Source organism: Poromitra crassiceps (genome assembly GCF_964638095.1).
Source record: "Poromitra crassiceps genome assembly, chromosome: 1".
Taxonomy (NCBI): Eukaryota; Metazoa; Chordata; class Actinopteri; order Beryciformes; family Melamphaidae; genus Poromitra; species Poromitra crassiceps.
The window spans coordinates 130760921-130778868 of NC_139623.1; the positions used below are offsets into that span (position 1 = coordinate 130760921).

Below are 17948 nucleotides of genomic sequence, written 5' to 3' on the forward strand. Positions count from 1 at the left end.
CAAGTATGTACTCCATATTAAAACAAGTATCTACTGTATACTAAAACAAGTTTTTACTGTAAAACAGTAAAACAGAAAAAGTGTTGATAGTTTGTTGATTTCTAGAGAGGCAGTGGGGGTCAGTTTGGAAAAGGTGGCTTAGTGGGTTACTTATACTACTATTTATAGTGCTACCTTATACTACTATACTTTATACATTATAGTCAGTGCTGTAGTGGTAAAAAAGCTGAGTAAACTACAGATTTCTAAGCAGCTTTCTCGCACGTCGCAGATTCAAAAAAAAGTGGATAAACTTCAGTCGCCATATACGAGACTAGAACAACTGAAACTGAATATATCCCTATAATATAATTTTATTATTATCATCATCATCATCATCATTGTTGTTGTTTATTTTGTGTACTGGTGTGATCTTTGTTGTTGTTTATTTTGTACTAGTGGGGACTATTTATTTGTTGTACTGGTGTGTTATATCCTTTTGAGGGTTTCATATGTACCAAGCTATAGAATCCGTAAAGGTTCTATATAGAACCACCTCTTCTAAGAGTGTGGGGTAGAAATAATTATGCCTAAGTAATCGACAATCAATATTCAATTCATTTATTGAAAGTTTTGAGTTGAACTATGTTTTGCAGCCTGGTGGAGGCTGTTATCAGCCCGTGCTTTTTAGGGGTCAGCCAATATTATTTCAAATTCAATGGCTTTACAAAGATTTTTTTCCCAGAACTATTTTTCTTCTCTGTGCACAAAAGCAAGAAACCATTCCCTAATCTGTACTGCATTTCATATCACAGGTTCACCTGTTTAGTTGCCTTTCCCAGAATAGCCCACAGAGAGAGAGAGAGAGAGAGAGAGAGAGAGAGAGAGAGAGAGAGAGAGAGAGAGAGAGAGAGAGAGAGAGAGAGCTGTGCGTATTTGCTTTTAGGACCTTGACTTACTGTAACTTGATCAAAGGGACATAGTTAATGTCTCGTTTATGAAATTACCAAAAGTGATTCACTCTTCAGTTACACATTTTTATTCAAGATCAGATCAGATGTTCAGATCACCAAGTGCGCTCAGGTCACCAAATGCACATCGGTGGCACTGCATTCAAACTGGATAATTTCATTTACTTCTGATATTGTACCTCAGACACATGGCTACTCAGCTAGCCTCTGGGTCGTTTGAGGGGAGTGCTGCCGCTGTCTGGGTGGGTGGGTGTAGTAGAGAGTCCGAGGAGTGGGGCCCCTGCTGCCTTGGTCGGAGAGGCAGCTTGTGAAAGACAACGACCTCACCGGTGTTTGGCCGCGCTCTCCATGGGAAGCGGTGCAGGGCGCATCACTGGCAAGGGGGAGGCGAGTAGGTTCCGTGGTCAAGGTGGGGTAAATCCCCCGTTCGATCCATTCAGCAAAGTTAGAATTTAGCTGCAAGCCCAGCCCGGTAAACGCACATCTGAATAGACGTCTTGTGTTCTGCTCTAGAATCCCCAAAACTGTAGTTAGAGAGCCGCAGCACCTTCCTTTGGTGAGTCAGCCCATTGAGATATATGGGCGGTCTTACCCCACTCGCGCGCCAGCCGTATAACATTTTGTGGGCGTTCCCACACATGCCGACTGTCTCTATAACCGCAGTAACTATGCCAACACTGAAACTGATAAAAATGGCTTTAAAGTTTTTGACTGTCCAGCCAAATGAGATATAGGTTGAAAAGTGGCAATGCGCTTATTAAATATGTATACGTTAAAGGATTTTTGGAGGGCAAAACAATTATCAATTACTTGACCTATGACCCCAGAAATGCAGATACGGCACTCTGTCTGTGTATTACCTTAAACAGATGTGTAGGTAGTACAAGGGAAAAGCGCAGTAACTATAATCTAATGTGCTTCTCCTGTCTTGTTTTTCATGAGACAATTGTAATCGGTTTTGATTTCGATACCACATCATATCTGTTTAAAACATTTAAATGGATGAGTAACAGATAAATTCAGGGAATCCTGAAGTCAGTTGATGTCATCTTCACCACTGGTGTTGCTTTTTGGTCATCATTCTGACACAATTAATGAGCACAGTTGTTTTATTATCTTAATTTAGAACAGGTTTTCTTTACAAATCAGATCAGCTTTTCAGATTGATAATTCATACAAGAACATATTACATAGCATATTAAAATTATTTTGAATACAATTTATTACAGACTGAGTCTGAATGCTGATAATTGCAGCAATTAAAAAGCTTGTCCTGATGAGCTAGGTAGTGATACCAAACAATTATCACTATCTACAGCAGATTAACACTTCCCAGTGGAGAACACAATTCCCTTCTTTATTGGATGATCTCTTATGGATTATTAGCTAGGAATACAGCATTTACGATTTTAAAGACACTGAAGACTCATTCATTAACAATTTGGACAGCTGTCAGTGCGCTCTCATATTGGGAATTGACTGGATTAACTAAACAGATTGTGCCATTATGAGTGATTGATATGTTGGGTTTTGTTATGGAAAGAGCGGGAAAATTGCAGTAACTACAAAATCCAACCAAAAACCAGTCTGAACCGCAGTAACTACACCTCAAAGTGGAGTTACTGCGTTGATCTCTGTTTAAGTCCAGCTGAAGCTCTGTGAAACCAAATCAAACTGCAGTGTAGTTACTGCAGTTTTGTCTGGTTTTTGGTTGGATTTCGTAGTTACTGCAATTTTTATACTCAGTTTTTTCAAATATAGAGCAAGACTGAACTTAGAAAATTTGTCACATGATAAAACAGATATCTAAAAGTTAAATTTCAATAATAACTCAATTTTGACCAAAATTGTAGTTACTGCGGTTTGGAGGGCAGTATATTAGTACACACTATTCTTTATAATTTACAGTACTATATGACTATACTTTATAGTACTATTAGTATACTCTATACTTTATTTTACTATACTACTATACTTTATTATGGTATGGTACTATACTACTAAACTTTATACTTTAAAGTACTATACTACTATACTTTATTATGTTATAGTACTATACTACTAAACTTTATACTTTAAAGTACTATACTACCATACTTCATAGTACTATATTTTATACTTTATAGTAGTATATTACTACACTTTATACCTTATTGCACTGCTGTTATACTGCAATGTGTTCACTGCAATGTGACCCTATGCTCAGTGGCAGTGCAGCTCAAGTTAAACATTATCGTAAATACAGTAAACTAACATAACAACGAATGCATATGGCAGATCATTAGTGTGTGTGTGTGTGTGTGGGGGGGGGGGGGGTGTGGAGGAGGGGGCTAAAGCAGAAGGAGGCCAAAGGCAAACCAAAGCCAACAAGCTGGATGCAGACAGAGAGCAGCTGAGAACACCAAGGACACACACACACACACACACACACACACACATACACACACACACACACACACACACACACAGATAGGCAAAGCAGGGCCATCACACACAGTGCCAGATGTACTACATGTACTGTATGTGGTAGCACATGGACGGCTGGTATCAGTGGGCTCCCTATCATTTCCAATAAAATTAGAACATTATTATTCAGTGGCGGCCGGCCACTAGAGGGCGCCAGGGCGCCGCCCCACCTACTTTATCCACATGAAGAAGAGGGAAATAAAACGTTATAGGCTATGCCCCCTATTCTCCCACAGGCCTTCGGTGCTAAAACGGGCCTTAAACGTAAAAAAACGTGCCTTGCGCCTGTTTTGGGATCAATATGGCTTTACGCTGCCAAATGCGCTTTAGGCCGAATGGGCGTGGCGCAGTCCCAGAATGGGCCAAAGTGGGCGTGTCGGCCTTAAATCTCGGCGTACTGATATCTTCGCACCTGCCGTAAATTTAGCGCTTTGCGCCTTTGAAAACCAGGCCTATTCAGTGCGCCAGTGCTCTTCTGCCTCTCCCCTGTCACCCTTCTCTGTCTCTCTCTGAAACCAGGTCTATTCAGTGCGAAAGGTGCTCTTCTGCCTCTTCTCTGTCACCCTTCTCTCTCTCTCTCTGACTCCCTGGCTTAGACAGGCACAACACACTTCCCATATAGGAAAAATAAGTTGTAAGTTGTCTGGCCTGTCCCAGCATGCATTGTGCTTCTCCATTTCGCTAAATAGCAACCAAATGAGGCGAAATAGATATAAAAGGTCGATCTAAAATAATGTGTAATGGTAACACAGCCTGCAATTGTAGAACATTTCAATATTGGACCAAATAAAACATCGAAATTAAAACACCACCCTAAGTGAAACATATATGTCCTCCTGGGGCTATATATATCCCTTGTCGATTTAACGTGATTTAGATAAGTGACAGCGGAACGCTATACTGTGATGTCCGCTCCAATAACTTGGCCCTACTTCACATTTAGTTTTACAATAAAAACACATTTATGCAATGACTTTACATAATGTAGGGTATATTTATGTGCATCATTCTACCTGCAGCAGGGGAGAGAAAACGATATCGTTCTGGACAAACTTTCACCAATATAAAATTAATCTCATCATATAGGGATAGGCTATATTTTTCTATCCGATGCATTTAGAACATTCTTTTCACTTTGATCTTGCTATAGTGTAGCGTATTTTACATGCTTGCAGTATTTAAACTGCAGTTAGATTGGTTTGAGAAGCATAATAATATGGAATAATAGCCTATAATGGAGACAGACAGACTGGATGAAGGGAGGGGGGGGGGGCAGAGCGTTTGGCTTTCTCTGGTTTTGCGGGATCACTGGAATTGGAGCTAAAAAGGCAAGCGTGCGATTCGTTTATTGCAGTTATCCAATGAGCATGACGGTGCATAATTTTACGCTTAAAAGGCATGGTTGTAATGCTTTAGGCTGCGTGTAGCGCCAGCAAGACGATATCAAGTGCGCTGGTCCACGCCCACTGATTTGCGCTGCGCCAGGCGCTCGGCCTAGAAACAGCGCCGATGCAACGATAGGGGCCTATATATATATATATATATTTTTTTTTTATGAGCGAGGTGAATATTAGATAGTGAGTATATAATCTGCAATAAATATGTAGATTCATAATTATCTACATGTCTACTGTTTTTGGGTCAATATTTTCTTGCACCAAATTGCCACGCGCCGTCCGGGGACTTCCAGTTTCCACCAGTGCAGATCATTAGAGTATCAGGATCTGTGTAGTTGCACATGCGCTGTTCACTCTCAAAAACAAAGCGATTTGGGAGGGCTCTGGGCGCACGTATCTAGCGACCAGGTGGAGGTGGGGTCAGGTAGAGTGAGTGTCGTGACGTAGGCTAGGCTACGTAGATGGGTAGCGACCATAGGGTAGCGACACAGTATATATAAACACTAGTAGCAGTCCCACACCAACGGCTTTGCAGCACGCGCGCGAAGCAAAGAAGTTTGTTTTCAACTGCCATAAAACACAAAAGACATTTTGCAAGAATGGAGAAAGAAAATTCTGTGAAGTCACTAAAAACGACACCGTTTGAGAGACGGACTTTACAGGAGAAGCATCGAGTGAAAGAGCTTGGACCTGAGCTCGCCATTAAACAACAGGCTACAGACAGAGGAAGAAAATACACTCGGGTCTTTTTCAGACGTTTCTAGTAGCTAGTAACGTCCGTTACTACTTGCTTGATTTAGGGCTGGAGCGGACGATAATTCAATAGCCTATTATTGTTGTCTTTCAGTGGAATCATCGTGATGATATGAAGTTATTTTAATAGTGACATTTTTGCTGTCTAAATTGATGATGACAAGCAAATGTTACTTAAAAACTGATCAAATGAGGTATGGCAGGAATATTATTTGAAAATATAAGGTTTGTTTGACGTCACCATTCAGTTCAATGAGATGAACACTGATTTTGCATACGTGAAACATAGATATTGATATTGAGAAGAATCCTTATGATTATCATATTGATTTCAACCCCATCGTCCACACCTATATATAGCCCTCCCTGGACAACAATGCACCAGCCGCTAATATTATTATTCTTTATTCTTTACATAAATTATATTAAACAAATTGGTTGTTTATGTTGGTGGAACCTATAGAGCAGCAACAGCACCATCTATAGTGAATAAAATAACTATATCAAAATGGGCTCGCTTTTTCCAGCCCAAACCATGGCCCAAACACACTAGCATCAGCCTCCAATCACCTTCGTAATAAGTGAGTGACAGGTGTCTGACACGTCCCCCTTGAGCTGCCGCTGTCTATGGCCCATTTGGGCTAAATTCCTTCAGCCCACCAGGGCCAACCTGCCACTGGACTTGACAACCAATGACAGCTCCAATATGAGGTGCACACAGTAGAAGTGAGAATCGCAATGGCGTCTGTGAACATCATGAACGAGGTGGACTATTTACTTTCTCATCCATTTTCCTTGATGTCTGACGGGGAAAAATTACAAGTGAAGAAACTGGAGGCACATCGCCCAAAGGAAATTCAAATAACACAAACGGACAAAATCGTAGTGTGTTTTGATCTTATTGATCCTCAACTATTCACGCAGTTTAAGGTAATTTCTCCCCAGAAGCACCTGGACATTGCCAGTGAGGGGTCCACCCGCTATGCCGACCACCCGCAGACTAGTGCCGACAGCCCGCAATGCTGATGTTAGTTTTAGGCGTGGGCGGTGGGAGCGGGGTGAGGTTAGGTTTAGGGTTAGGGTCTGGGGGAGGTTAGGTTTAGGCGTGGGGGTGGGAGAGGTTAGGGTTAGGGTCTGGGGGAGGTTAGGTTTAGCCGTGGGGGCTGGGAGAGCTTAGCTCCAGCCGGTCCACCGACACGCTGCACGCCGCCTCGCTCAGCTGGCTCTGCTTGTGGGCTATCGGCATTGCGGGCGGGAGGGAGAGAGAGACAGAGAGAGAGAGAGAGAGAGAGAGAGATAGATAGATTTCAGCGGAGAGCGGCAGGAAGAGAGAGAGAGAGAGAGAGTGTGTGTGTGTGTGTGTGTGTGTGTGTGTGTGTGTGTGTGTGTGTGTGTGTGTGTGTGTGTGTGTGTGTGAGAGAGAGAGAGGGAGAGCAATGTGGTCTGCTATTTGCTAAAGACTGGGACTGAAATCTGTGGGAATGTGTTGGTTTTGCATGTAGTCTGTTCTATCATTTAGCCTATCACACCATTCTTGCATACTGTATCTTGTTTTTGTTAAAATGGCATGTGCTAATGTGTACAGAGCAAAATAGTCAAATGGTGTGTGTGTGTGTGTGTGTGTGTGTGTGTGTGTGTGTGTGTGTGTGTGTGTGTGTGTGTGTGTGTGTGTGTGTGAGAGAGAGAGAGAGAGAGAGAGAGAGAGGGAGTGAGTGAGAGAGTGATACAGAAAGTTTTGCATCAGGCAATTCTTGTAGGCCTATACTTAAGCTTGTGGCATACTCTTCGCGCCCAGCCAAGCGCATAGGGCGCACGGCGATTATGACGTCATCGCACGGGGCGTGTCGGGGGGCGAGGCCTGAGCGCAGCGCGGCGCGTCCATGGAGATTTTTCTATCAGCGCGTCAGGTTTTGCTGCCTGTGCCTGTGAGATCTCCGTGGTAGGCTATCAGTGGATATCTGCTGTGATTGAGTCCTCAGCGTCGTAAAGTTGCCTTTGAAGCATGGCGTTCGATTATAACGAACTAGTTGTGTGGCTTAGCCTTCCCAAATGTTGAGGGTCGTTTTTTAGAATTTAATACATAGAATTGGGAACGTTACATTCAATTTCATTCAGACTGCCTGGAGGAGCGAGCTGAGCACTGAGTATGTTCTGTTTTGTGCGCGCCCTCCTCGGAGCCCCGCCTCCAGCGCGTGCGCGAAGAGTATGCCAGAAGCTTTAGTGTCGTTCGTTGCTGTAATTATCTCGGATCTCAGGTGCTGCTGTTGCTGCAGCATGAGCTATTGATGGTTATACTTTTTTAGCCCCTCCACCCAATATCACCACCAGCCGCCACTTAGCAGTATAGGTGTGTAGTAATATTAGAAGTAGTTTGTCATAAAGTCATGACATGACATGACATTACGTCATTTGGCAGACGCTTTTATCCAAAGCGACTTACAATAACACATTTTTGTCAGCAATAGAGCAATCAACTATGCACCACAGAGAAGAGTCGCGAACGGGATGAGCGACTTTTGAGCCCCCGTAGTGGAGGAGGGGCGAGGCGTCCTGCACTGGTGGAGGAGCGGAGGGAACGGTGAGAGATTTGGAGCCTGACCATAGATTGTAAGTACAGGGGGTCTGGTGTACTGCCCTGTAGGCCAGAACCAGTGTTTTGAATTCAATGTGTGCAGAGATGGGAAGCCAGTGAAGGTCCCGGAAGAGGGGAGTGACATGAGAGAATTTGGGTTGGTTGAATACAAACAAATTCTCATCTTTAAATCAAGGTGTGTTTTTTCAGCAATGTAGGCTAGTTGAAAATCAATGTGTGTGTGTGTGTGTGTGTGTGTGTGTGTGTGTGTGTGTGTGTGTGTGTGTGTGTGTGTGTGTGTGTGTGTGTGTGTGTGTGTGTGTGTGTGTGTGGGGGGGGGGGGGGTGGGGGGGGGGGGGTGGGGGGGGGTGGATGTGGCTGTATGTGTGTGTGTGGGGGGGGGGGGGGGGAGATTTTGGAGAGAGAGGTATTAGTATGTTTGTGTCTCTTTACATGTGATACAAGTTTTTCAGTGAATAATAGTTGATTGCCTCACTGAATAATCTGCTGTTCCACAATTTTAGCAGCAGAATTTGGTGTCCTGGTGTTTGTATTTTAATGGGACATTTTAGACCTGCTTTTCAGAGTTCTAAGCGCAAAGAATTGCGTGCACAGGGACGATAGCAAATGTGAGGATTTAGCACGGCCACGCCTGGTTTACCATAAGGCACGGCCACAGGTGCGCTGGCCGCCGGGGCGGAAAACCCGGCGCAAAAGTTGGCGCTATGTGGATCATAGAAACACTATTGCTTTTTTATTTATTTTTTAAATATTTTTATTGCAAAGCAGAGTACAGTCCGCATTGTACATACCGGTAATCAAGCAATCGTATTTTTTTTTTACAAGAACAACAACAATAATATGTAGCTTAGAATGTACAGTTATCTTTTAGAAACACTATTGCTTGACTGTTGTTTTCCTTGGGTCAATCCACATCTATCCATAGAGGGCCCGCCCATCTCCGCCCTCAAGGTTTGCCGCCATTGAAACTACTTTTTTCGCTACTCCTCCTACAAATAATGGCTGTACTGTTCTGCACAAAACCTGTCACAGTTTTTTGAAAGTCCATACCGCGTTTCATATAATCGACTTCCAAAAGTTGATAGGTGGAGCCTATTTCACAAAAAGTCCCACTATAAACCATCAATCTGGGTTGTTTACCTTTGAAAAATGCTTCTGCCAGATTAAAGTCAACACATTACATGATGTTGACTGATGTTTTTCCTCTAAATGTGCACGTTGGTTATTTTCCTTGTTAGGCGTAACGGTGCCTGGCGGAGATCTGCACTACTGAGTGCACTTTTCTAGTTTAGTTTTTTATTAGTTTCAGTGTTTTTTATATGGGGTAATTGCAGGGGTGGAAATACTACAAAAATGTACTCCAGTAGTACTCCTACTTTAATACATTTGACTTAAGTAGAAGTAAAATTCCTGATTTAAAAAATCTACTTGAGTAAAAGTAATAAAGTAGCTAATTTAAAATGTACTCAGAGTAAACGTTACTTAGCTACTTTACTTTACTTACGGTACTCTGGTGCGCAGTTAATAGAAAACTTGGGGAAACTTGGGAGATATTTTACTAAATGAAGCAATTTAAAATGTAAAAAAGTACATTATTTTAAACATTACATTATGTAATTTACTGTAGCAAATGTACATGAGTAAAAGTAGTGATTTAAAAATGTACACAAAAAAGTACAAGTACACAAAAAGCTACTAAATTATAGTAATATGAGTACTTACAATTAGTTGCTTTTCACCTCTGGGTATTTGTCAGGGACGAGATTTAAAAAGGTCAGAATAAGTATTGTGTAATAAACACTCAACAAAACATCACACCATTTAAATCACACATTAACTTAAGACAGATGAACAATAATCCACAAGAAAACTGAAAAGATGTGTCAGTCAGTGTACTACTGGCTTATACTGTAGGAAATAAACTGACAAAGTCAAAGAATAAAACTAAAGACATTTTCTCTGTCATTTTAGTTTTAGTCAGTTTTGTAAACACAAAATAAGTGTCAGTTATAATTTTGTTGTTGTTGTTGTTGTTGTTGTTGTTGTTGTTGTTGTTGTTGTTGTTGTTGTTGTTGTTGTTGTTGTTGTTGTTGTACAGCCAATTGTTTTTTTTCCCAGTTAACAAAAAATATTTTTTTTACGCCTAGTTTTCATTATTTACAGGTATGTGCAGCCTCAGTGGCAGCTGCTAACGGCTAACAGCTCAGCTAACAGCAGCGGGCTGCAGACGGAGGAGTGCTGGGATGGCTGGACGTATGAACGCAATGAGTTCCATAACACCATCGTCTCTGAGGTTTATATCACATTTTGTACTTTACATTTTATACATCATACATCACATTTTATACTTTATGTTATACATATTTTATACTTTACATTTTATACATCATATTTTATACTTCACATTGTATACATATTTTATACTACAAAATACTTTATGTAGCTAAGTACATCCTCATCTGTTTTCCTGTTACAATCATTTACATTTATATTAAGATTTAATTTAATGTCGCTCCACTTTCTAGAACGGTCTAGATTAGTTCAATTACTTTATTAGATCACAAAGATTGTGTGTGTGTGTGTGTGTGTGTGTGTGTGTGTGTGTGTGTGTGTGTGTGTGTGTGTGTGTGTGTGTGTGTGTGTGTGTGTGTGTGTGTGTGTGTGTGTGTGTGTGTGTGTCTGTGTGTGTGTCTGTCTGTCTGTCTCTCTCTCCAGTGGGATCTGGTGTGTTCTCTTCGTCCGCTGAAGCAGATGATTCAAACGATTTATATGGGCGGAGTCTTAGCTGGAGCCATCATCTTTGGAGGGCTGTCAGACAGGTAACACACACACACATGATTTTGCCGTCACTAAACCGTCAACACATTAATTTAGAAACATTAGAATAATTATAGTAAATGCTCAGCACAAAGAAAGCAGAGGTTAATAACGGAACATAACATAACATAACATAACATAACATAACATAACATAACATAACATAACATAACATAACATAACATAACATAACATAACATAACATAACATAACAACAACATAACATAACATCAACCAGCCATCTAAACATAATGTTCAAACTGTGGAACAACAAATGTATTATACTGCCCTGAAGGAAGAAATATATAGCCCACAACATGACTCAGTTAGGCAATGCTGCTGCTTCTTTCTACGCTTTTTAACTCACAGAACTTTTAGCAGCATGTTTGATTGGTCAGCACCAAACATTCATAATGAAATTTAAATTGGGCTAATGTCATTTTTTTTGCCGTGTGCACGGGAAAGATTTGTAGCCTGGTAAACCAGCCGGCCACGTGAACTCACATTATGTTTCGTTTTGCGAGACTCTCTGGCTTCTGCCCCGGTGCGGGCTACTTCAGATTCCACAAGGTGGACGAGCCAATCAGGGACCTGCTTCATAGTAGACATCGTAACCAGCCAATCAGGAATGCCGCTGGCAAAACAGTAATGGCTGCCTCCATGGCTCTCCGCCTCGAGTAGTAGCATCAACGTTCGTCGAATTATCCATTGTTTGTTGCACTATTGTCGTCACCTTAGTGTTAGTGTATAGTGTAAAGCATCTTTGAGTCCTTGAAATGCGCTATATAAGTCCCATGCATCATTATTATTATTATTGCAGAAATATAATCAATAACAACAATTAAACAAGAACAGGAGTGTATGAAACAGGGGAGTTTCTCGGCGCGAAATACCTTTTCGCCGTTCTTCCGATTGGATTTGGATTTGGATTTGATTGGATCCAACGCTGATTGGCTGAAGGACTGGCTACTTCTACCCATTGAAATCACTGTGCACAGCGTGGAGTCCACAGAACGAAACAGAATGTGAGTTCATCGATCCAGATGGTTTTAACCAGGCTAGAACACCCTAGTACTCCAGGACTGATCCCTGAGGGAATCTGGACACCCTGATTGGCTCGGTTACATTTGTAATGTCGCTGTGGGCGGCTGGAAGCACAGACTGATCTCTAGAGTGAAACAGAATGTGATCATGTGACCAGGATGGTTTCAACAGGCTACAGAGAGCATGGTCTGGAAGCAGATCCTCTCTATGAGACCCGCTGTGACCTGGTCTCTCTTGTCTCTCTCCTTCTCGCTCTCCACCTCTCTCTCTTGCTATCTCTATCTCACTCACTCTCTCTCTGCAGGTTTGGCAGGCGCTCCATCCTTATTTGGTCGTACCTCCAGCTTGCGTTGCTAGGCACCTGCTCAGCTTTTTCTCCATCTTACTCCGCCTACTGCGTGTTCCGCTTCCTGACTGGGATGGCTGTTTCTGGGGTCATCCTGAATGGTGTCTCACTGAGTAGGCCTACCTCCTGTCTGTCTGTCTGTCTGTCTGTCTGTCTGTCTGCCTGCCTGCCTGTCAGTCTGTCTATTTATCTATCTGTCTCTTTGTCAGTGGTTCTCAAACTTTTTTGGCTTCAGTACCCCTTTCCCTGATTTCTGAATCCAAGTACGCCCTTTACCCGACTACAACATTTTGGATAGAAAACTGCAAGAGGAAACTATAGCATGAAGAATTACAAAAATAAGAAATGGAGTGAAATACTTGCAATCAGTGCCCCCTGAGCAGATTTATTTTAATGATTTATTGGTACATTTCCGTTTCTGTCAAGCACCCCCTGTAGTACCTCCACGTATCCACTGATCTATCTGAACAAAAACAGCTACAATTCTCTCTCTCTCTCTCTCTAGAGGTGGAGTGGATCCCGACCAATGCGAGGACCTTAGTGGGGACACTCAGCTCCTTCTTCTTCACCTTTGGTCAGATGATCTTGGCGGGGATTGCCTATTCACTTAAGGACTGGAGGAAGCTGCAGGTGGCAGTCTGTGCCCCCCACTTCCTGTTCTTCGCCTACAGCTGGTCAGTAGCACATCAGAAGCCTCCAATAAAAAAGCAAACTGATCTGGCAAACTCCTCTCTGTCAGCCATGTTATTCTCTAAGCTAGAGACGCCAGGGGCTCTAAAGAATTTAAGTTTTGTTGTGAAAAACTCTGAGTATACCAGATGTTTCTGTTCATACACCAATTTGTTTTAATCACTCCTTTTTGCCCGCACGGTAAGACAGAACTTATCGTGCCTGGAGTGAGAAAGGGCTGTTTTCCATCAGAAACCTATACATAGATGGTCATTTTGCATCCTTTGATCTTCTGAGGAGGAAATTTGAGTTGCCCAACGCACATTGGTTCAGATACCTACAAGTTAGAGATTATGTTCGGTCCAAGATTCGTGACTTTGAAAGTCTCCCAGATGAACATGCTTTTTTTATGTCTTGTTGAGCCCCCGATTCCAAGCACCATATCTCTAGATTTGTATCTATCTTTGTATTGTATCTGTTTGATGGCTGTGTCAGGGCATCCACTGAGAGGATTAGAGAGGCATGGCATGAGGAACTTGGTGTTGATTTGTCTGAAATTATATGGGACAGGAGTTTGTTTATGGTCCACCTCTGCTCAATTAACAGTAGACACCAGCTCATCCAATTTAAAGTCACTCACCGTCTTCACTGTTCCAAGTCGAGGTTGCCCAAGATATACCCTTCTGTGATAGGTGTCAGGTGTTAGAGGGTACACTCTCAGTCTCACATGCGTTTCGGCTTTGCCCTTGTCACACGTTCGGTTCCAAAAAGAGTTAGACTCGTGTTTAGTTCCGCAACATACCACAGCAGAACGAAATAACCACAAGGCTGTACGGTGGAAAGTTTGCAAAAGCAAAAGGGCTTTGACTTACCCAGCACAGGCGTAGGCCGCGGACAGCAGGCCGGCCAAGGCAGACGGCTTGTGCTTTACTGGATAGCTCAAGCCGGGGTGTGGAGGCTAGCTAGGACTAGCTTCCGTTCAGTAGTTTAGACGCTAATCGAAAAGTATCTCACACACACTCACACCCATACGTGAAAGGAAAGGGACAAAGACAGTAGAGAACAGGGGCGATAGTCCATCTTCCTTGTTCAGACTGGCAGAGAGCGAGCCACAGCCTATTGCCACGTCATATAAACTACCCAAGTCAACTCCCACTTTCCCCATGACTGCCTCACGCGACGTCATAAATCACATGACAGTGGTAATCAGGGGTAACCGACAAACATCATACTAACAAACTGTGACACCCTTCACTATGTGGATTCTGGGGCAGAATATTTGACTGGTACTTTAAGGACTATAAAATAACCCTTCAGCCGGAGGCTGCTCGGAATCCTCTCTGCTCCTACCTATATGCAGCAGTCTCTGACGCAGGGGATGACAGAGAGTTCCCCAAACTTTTGAGTAGCCAGTCAGATTGAAAAAATAGCTGGATCATGTTCGCGGCGTTTGTTCCAGTGGTCCTTTTCCCCCAATTAATAAACAAACCTCAAATATGTATCCATGAGTGTGACAATTGAAATAATACAAATAAACATTATTATAAAAGGCCCAATGCTCAATTTAATTATAAATAAAACAATATCCATATTGCAAAACACAAATGTATATTTTTAAGAACAAAGAAAATACTAATAACTGTATGTTTCCCACAGGATTTGGAGAGATTGTGGTGGGTGGATCTTGCTTGGACCCTCTTGGGGGGTCCGGTAAGAAAAATAAATAAATTTTAAACTAAAATGCATGAATCTGGTTGACTTTGAGAACAAATTTAAGAGGCTAGATGTATGAAGCAAACATAAAATTACACAGCCTCTTTACTGTGCTGTGGTTTTTACAATGATGACAAATTAAATGTCTCAAACTTCCATGATTGGAATTTGGAAACCTGCATTAGTGTTTTGCTTGCACCTGTGTTTATTCTGCCTTTTCGACACAAAATGGCCCCCGTGAAAAGTGTCTATTGTGTGTCAAACACAAACAGTTGCTCCGTGGTGGCTCGACCACCAGATGTCCCTTAACAACAAGCTAACGTAGTTTAGCAAACAGGAGTGGCGATGCTGCCAAAAAGTGAGCCATTTGCGATTAATTCTACTCAAAAAGTTGACCACAATCTGCCATATAGTAGTCATCACGGTAGCGTTAATCGCTGGACAGGCAATAAGCAGAGAGAGAGATAAAATGCCAGCGTTCAAAGTCTTGTTCACTTGTATTCAGCAAGCTGGTTTATCATTTTAACTTGGCCCAACTCATGCATGTGTTGTTGTTGTTTTCTCTGTCTTTCTTTGTGTCTGAGTTTGTTTTCCTTTTTGTTTGCCTTTTGTCTTTTGTTTTGTTTTTCATGTTCTGAAAGTTGGAAAATTTGAAAAATAAAATAATGGGGGGAAAGCAAACTGATCTGGGAGGGCGGCTGGAGGGTGGTTGCTCGTAGTTTCTTTAGCCTTCTTTCAACATGGCAGCACAACCACTGTAATCATGATTGTGTGTGGTGTTCATATGTATTTTGTCATTTTTAAGCTATTTCATATGTTTCTGAGTCCTGCCCTGACATGTTGATAAGACACACTGTTCGCCACTTATTTTTAAGACGTCCAGCCGCTTCTATAAGTGACTTTGTGTGTTCCTTCCAAGATGTGTGTGGCGAGAATTGGAGAATCATGTGTATGTGTGCGGGGGGAATTGTTTGTGGTGAAAATTGGAGAATTGTGTGTGGGATAATTGTTTGTGGCGAGATTTGGGGGAGCCGACAACGAAGGGGAAGGGGGTGTGTTCGACCCAATGTCAGTAACGTTAAGTCTTCAACTGTGACTCGCCCCATTACATCAACTGTAAGTAGCTCAATTATATAGGCTGCTGCTGCTGCTGTGTTTTTATTTCTCCTTGTCTTGCTCTCGACAACAAAAACATTCGAAATTGAACCCCAGGACTGACCCCAGGACTGACAATTCCGTGAAAACCGTCTATACATCAGATCGGCAATTAGGCCGCGCCCCGTTTTAGAGGGAAAACACAAGCCTCTCCCCGTTGACTTCAATGTAAAATAGCACTATACCCCTAAAAATTATAGAAAAATAACAGAATCGTTCTCGTTTATTAAGGACCCCAAAACAGCCCATGACTCGTCAGTCTAGCCTCCACGTAGCTGGGTACAACAACGCTGGCCTCTGCGAGTCACGGGGAATAAAGAATGTCACATGTGACATGATGAGTCACATGATTTTAGATGGGTCAAAGTAATATTTCTGGTGTATATTGCCCATTCTATGGCCAGACGAGTTGTAATATATTGTCATGTCATGGTGTTTTGGGGTCATTAATAAACGAGATTGATTCTGTTATTTTTCTATAGTTTTTTGGGGTAGTGCTATTTTACATTGAAGTCAACGGGGAGAGGCTTGTGTTTCCCCCCTAAAAGGGGGCGGGAACATGTGCCGCCTACAAAATGAGGTATTGCGGATCTGATGTATCTCCGTTTGCCTCTTAATTTTGCTCTCAGGGTGCAACAGATTGAAGCATTTTACTTTACAATTTACACATTTTTCTTCCAGGGGGTGCCCCCCTGGTCCCCCTCACCACCGTGCTAAAATGACCTTTGTATTTACAAAACCCTGCATATGGCCTGCATATTACATGGCACATTACATAGCTAGCTAACTGTTAGCTGCGTTAATTAAGCCCACTGCCTACTGTTGTAACAATGTACGCCGGGCTCAAATTGCCACTGAATGACCAATTGGAGTTAACACTCTTTCCTTTAAGCCCATCAGCTTTGAAATCTGTTGGTCGGTTGGTATTATTGTGGCTTCTAAACTAACGTTTTACGGACAGAATACTGTTTCCGGCGTAACTTCTGCTATAGCGCAGCCAAAAAGTATTGAAGGCAAGAGACAAAGCTCTTCTGCTCTTTTTTTTTACAACGATGGAGCCATGATGTTGCAGTGGAAGTTATTTGGTGCAGAATCAGATGGCGTGCGACTATATAAACATATTAGAATGTTTTCATAGAACAACAACGGTTATACAGAATACTGGCTGCAGGGGGGCTTTACGCCCTATTCGCACAGGGCTAGTATTACCTGGGGACCTCATGTGATTTAGAAATTACCCCCGATGCCTGTGTTTCTGGCAGTGCATCTGCACAGGATAAGTGAAGTCTATGTGTTCCTCGAATTAACTGACATCCCCCATGGTTTAAGTTGCCAGCATCCAGCTCACGCCGACCCATGACACCACGAGAGCGGGGAGGGGTTGCAGTGTATCAGTCACCCTCCCCTCTGGTGTTTTCCCCATAGACAGTGAGGAAGACTGCAGGCAGAAAGTGTGCAGAGAGCAAAATGGTGACTGCGATCGCCCCTGTGCCGGTTTCTCTTGTGGGAGGAAGACAGAGAGCATTTGGCCATCAGGGTGACAGGAAAATGGTCTTTATGGAAGAAGTAGTTTTATTAACAAAAACATCACTCACATAAGGCACAATGGGAACAAAACCAGAAACATTGTATAGGGATGCATGGACAGCGCTACTAAAACGTTTCTAATTGCTCCATAATTCTTGCCCGCAAAAGAGGCAGAAAAAGGCACAGAGAAAACTACAAAGTAAAAATAAAGTACGACCCCAAATCACAGAGATGCCGATTCACGCGGGAGTAATATTATCACAGGACCTCTGGGTTTGGCGAAATATGGTAGGTAATTTGCGGTGGAATTATTACTTTATAAATGAAGGACATGGCCGATTTGCACAGGATTAAGCACAGATGGCCTCTGCAATTATTACAAATTACCAGAGGTCCCCAGGTAAGTCCTGTGCGTATAGGGCTATAGACTGTATTTTGTATTTTCTTTAAATGTACTTAAAAGCTTAAAAACATTTGTTCGGGTCATAGTTAATTCGGAACTGTTAAGTCTCTGATTG

The 17948-nt window shown here is 42.4% G+C and overlaps 1 protein-coding gene across 1 annotated transcript in view; it reads left to right on the forward strand.

Moving 5' to 3' along the window:
- Nucleotides 1-17948, forward strand: part of oatx (organic anion transporter X) — a gene marked incomplete at both ends in the record, with an annotated part of 53060 nt that overhangs the window by 7034 nt on the left and 28078 nt on the right. Inside the window, 4 exons of the mRNA XM_083633091.1 lie at nucleotides 10323-10452; nucleotides 10875-10978; nucleotides 12325-12479; nucleotides 12872-13040. Coding sequence (XP_083489217.1) covers nucleotides 10323-10452; nucleotides 10875-10978; nucleotides 12325-12479; nucleotides 12872-13040 — 558 coding nt within the window. The remainder of the gene's footprint in view (nucleotides 1-10322; nucleotides 10453-10874; nucleotides 10979-12324; nucleotides 12480-12871; nucleotides 13041-17948) is intronic.